Source organism: Calidris pugnax, unplaced genomic scaffold (genome assembly GCF_001431845.1).
Source record: "Calidris pugnax isolate Ruff unplaced genomic scaffold, ASM143184v1 scaffold96, whole genome shotgun sequence".
Taxonomy (NCBI): domain Eukaryota; kingdom Metazoa; phylum Chordata; class Aves; order Charadriiformes; family Scolopacidae; genus Calidris; species Calidris pugnax.
In genome coordinates this window covers 324,038-328,075 of record NW_015090866.1, presented here as the reverse complement: position 1 = coordinate 328,075, position 4,038 = coordinate 324,038, and the positions used below count along the sequence as shown (strand labels likewise).

Below are 4,038 nucleotides of genomic sequence, written 5' to 3'. Positions count from 1 at the left end.
CGCCGCCGCCGCCGCGCCGCCTCGCGCTCCCTCAGCCGCGAGCCCCGCTCCGGTCGTCGCCTCTGCCGGAGCCTCTCTCTGGACCCCTGACGTCACCCGCTGTGACCTCACCTCCCCGCAGCGTGGCGATTGGTTACGCCGGGAACGCCGCGCCGGCCCCGCCCGCCCCGCGGCACGCTGGGAGTTGTAGTCCTGCAATGTGTGTACGGAAAGGTGGGGGGAGTATCGGAGGGGTTGTGGGTTCGAGACCCCGCCGGGCCAGGGGGGGAACCAGCGCAGGTGTCCCCAGGCCGGTGTCACCTCGCAGAAGCCACTATTGAACCCAAACCAGCTCTTTCCCCCCACCCCGGATCGTAAAGCAGCGTGTGGCAGATGGCCAGGCCTCGCAGCACGAGTCACCACACCACCTTTCCGGTGCGACACACCGGCGAGGCATTTCCCGGTGCCTCAGTTTACCCAAAACCGGACGGGGGAGGCACCCCGGAGGTGACAGCGGGATGCGTGACGATGGCGCTTAATGGGTGTCCCTCAAGCTGGCGGGGCTCTGGCGTGTCACCTCCACACCCGGGGGCGGACATCCTGCATTCCTGACCCCCAGCATCACCCCGAAAAATTTGCCCCAACGCTTCCTCCCCGTGTGGGGAGGGAACACAGCCGGGAAACCCCAAAAAAGTCAGAGAAAATGGGGTAATTTCACCCCACAAGTGTGTGCGGGGGGGGGGTGAGTTCATCCATTTAATGCCCCAAGGCGCCCCTCCGGCCACGGAGGCAGGAGGTGACACGCTGAAGGGGGGGGTCAGATCCACACCCCCAGCAAAGGGGAACCGGGTTATATTTATATATTTAAATATTATATATTAAATATTATACATTTATACCCCTAGAGGGGTTCAAGGCCTGGCTGGATGGGCCTTTGAGCAACCTGGTCTGGTGGGAGGTGTCCCTGCCCAGGGAAGGGGGGGTTGGAATTTAGGGGACCTTTAAGGTCCTTTCCAACCCAAACCATCCTGTGATTCCATGATATTTGAGCAGAGCAGCTGGAGAACTCGGGATACAGAGTCCCCCGTTTCCCCAGCCTTGATGTAACTGGGAGAACAGGAGGAGGAAAATGAGGATTTTTTTCCCCCATATCTTTAAATCCTTGTATTTCGTCTGCGTAATACCATAGTTTTGTAACGGGGATAATTTCAGCTTAATAGGGATGAGGATGGCACCTTGTCCCTTTGGGGACACCTTAACACCATTCTTGCAACACCCAGACCCTTGTACGTGGGGGGAGAAGGAATCTGGGGGGGACCCTGAGCTCTCCTGGCTCAGAAAATTGGGGTGGTGGCTGACCTTGCCCACCCTGGGAGCACCCCATGGTTTGTGGGGTGGTTCCCTGGCCGTGCTGGGGACAAAGTGGAGATGGGAGAGGGAAATGGGGAGTATCAGAAGCCATGGGGATGAGGGAAGTTGCAGGAAATCATTGAGAAAGGGGGAGCCATGGGGAGCCAGAGCAGTTCTGGGGAGCAGGGGAGCTACAGGGACCCATAGGAAGCTGTGGGGAGCTATAAGGAATGGGGGAAGCTATGGGGGACAAAGAAAGCCATATAAAAAACAGGGGGGCTGTTGGGGACAAGGGGATCTGTGGGTTCAGCTGGGGAAGGGGCTCCTCCACGCCCCACTGCAGAGCAGAGCCCATTCTTATCCCTCTGGGGGTACCCAGGGTGTGTGTGGGGGTGACACCTCCATCTCTACCCCAACTCCCAACCCAGCACGGTCATGGGGTGAAGCAGCCCCTCATTAGAGTCACGCAATTAGGACAGGAAGGTGACCCAACCTCAGGTGCTGCTGCTCCCCGGGGTGATCCCTGCCAGCACCCACCCAAGAAGCCAACAGGTAAAGGGTGTCTCTCAGCAAAAGCCCCCCAGGTGGGCAGGGGCACCCACAAGATTTGGGGATCAGCCCTGGCCAAGGCTTCCCAGGCACAGAATAGTCAGAAAAAGCCCCAAAGGAGATGGGGCAAAACCAGATAAAGAAAAAATACCCCAGAGCTGGCACTGGGGAAACCCAGGGAGGGGCTCCTCCTCCCAAGTGGGCTCCTTTGCTCCAAAAAACAGAAAAAGGGAATAACATCTCAGTATGAATGAGCCTTTCAGTCCCTAAAGGGGGTCCAGGAAAGCTGGGGAGGGGCTCTGGATGAAGGAGAGGAGCCATAGGAGGAGGGGGAAGGGTTTGACACTGAAAAAGGGGAGATTTAGATGAGATATTAGGAAGATATTTTTCACTCTTGAGGGTGGTGAGAGCCTGGCCCAGGTTGGCCAGAGAAGCTGTGGCTGCCTCATCCCTGGAGGGGTTCAAGGCCAGGTTGGAGGGGGCTTGGAGCAACCTGGGCTGGTGGGAGGTGTCCCTGCCCAGGGCAGGGGGGTTGGAACTAGAGGATCCTTAAGGTCCCTTCCAACCCAAACCATTCTATGACATTTCTATGCTTTCACCCACACCCGTGTGGCTGCAGCAGGGCTGGGGTGAGGAGGTCCAACTGCATCTGGGTGGTTTGTGAAGTCTCAACCCTCCCTAAAGCCCCTTCCCCAACATCCTCAAGAATGGAGATGACAGATCAGGGTGTCTCCATTCTTGGCTGCTGCTTCTCCTTCCATGTAGACCAGGCCCTTCCCAGCACCTACCCAAGCCATGGGAAGCCCCACTCTGCCTCTTCCAGGGTTTTGGCTGCATCCCAGTCTCCCCAGTACTCTTGCCCAGGTGATTTATCACCCCAGGGAAGCTATCAGCCCCCAATTAAATCCACTTCGGGCAGCTAATTGCTAGAGCAGATGTTGGTGGGCATTGGGGTACAAGGCTGGGGACATCTCTGCATGTGCAAGGGCTCAGGCTGTGGCAAAGAGCCCACATCAGGCAGGGGAGAGAGTGAAACAAGGAGTTGGAAACAGGAGAGGGAGGCCACCAGACACTGATCCCTCAGAGATGAGCATCCCAAAGGATACAGGAACCATGTGGTAGACCCAGAGCTCACCCCACCTCAGGAAGCAGCACTGCAGCGGTAATAAGAAAAAAAAAAAACCAAAACTGAAATGTTTATTCCCACCTGGCATCACTTCCCTGCACCGCTGGTGGCAGGTCACAGCTGGACAAGGTGGTCACCCTCATGAGGTGACCCCGTCTCCTCGTTCGCCCCCACAGTGCATCCCACAACTCCAGACAGGGTTGGGGAAGCCCTCGGGGCCGAGGGCTCCAGCAGCAATTTGTGAAGGCAGGGGGGCTTCAAGGAAGGCAGTCAGGGTGGAGGGGGGGGTCCCAGCAGCCGCTGGGGGCTGCGTTTGGCGTTGGAGCCTCCTCGGCATCCCCTCCCCGGGGCACGGAGCGACTGCAAAGTGGATTTCTGCTGGACTGATGCGATGCCTCATGCTGCCAGGCAGCAGTTCCCAGAGGCAGCAGCTCGTTCAGGAGGAATTCATGCTCTCCCACTGCCGGAAAATGCGGAACACTTTGCAGGACTTCACCGAAAGACTCTGCAAAGAGAGGGGAGCAGAGCGACAACCAGAGGTTAAGGTACCTGCAACCACCACTGACTCACCTACAAAGCACATGAAGAGAAACTACAGCAACCCCTCTCCCCCCTTCTGAAATATCCTAATGGGCTGCCAAGACACCAATTTGCTCCTCTTCATTAGCCCAATTTACCCAACTGGAGGGGAGAACAAGGTGGCTGCAAGCAAGGGGCAGGACTCCCCGTCCCCCCTTCATCCCAACTCCTATTTGTGTCTGGTCCCACAGGACCTGCTGGTGCTTTCCTGGTACGTGGCACAACCAGAAGGGACCAGCCCGTTGGGAACACGACTCACACGAAGCCCCCAAGATAAATACTGTGTCCAGCTTTGGAGTCTTCAACACAGAAAGGACATGGCCCGGCTGGAACACGTGCAGCAGAGGGCCACGAAGATGATCAGAGGGATGGAGCACCTCTCCTATGAAGACAGGCTGAGGGAGCTGGGGTTGTTCAGCCTGGAGAAGAGAAGGCTCCGGGGAGACCTTATAGCG

General features: G+C 57.6%; 2 protein-coding genes across 2 annotated transcripts in view; both read right to left on the bottom strand.

Annotated features, from left to right (window-relative positions):
- The window catches only part of UBE2H (ubiquitin conjugating enzyme E2H), a 53,814-nt gene extending 53,236 nt beyond the window's left edge, over nucleotides 1-578 (bottom strand). Inside the window, exons 1-2 of the mRNA XM_014945421.1 lie at nucleotides 457-578; nucleotides 112-192 (exon numbers count right to left, since the gene is read on the bottom strand). Of these exons, the coding sequence (XP_014800907.1) occupies nucleotides 112-192; nucleotides 457-578 (203 nt within the window). The remainder of the gene's footprint in view (nucleotides 1-111; nucleotides 193-456) is intronic.
- Nucleotides 579-3,044: 2,466 nt separating this feature from the next.
- Nucleotides 3,045-4,038, bottom strand: part of ZC3HC1 (zinc finger, C3HC-type containing 1) — a 15,193-nt gene continuing 14,199 nt past the window's right edge. The window contains exon 9 of the mRNA XM_014945428.1: nucleotides 3,045-3,509. Within this exon, the coding sequence (XP_014800914.1) occupies nucleotides 3,441-3,509 (69 nt within the window). The 3' untranslated portion in view covers nucleotides 3,045-3,440. The remainder of the gene's footprint in view (nucleotides 3,510-4,038) is intronic.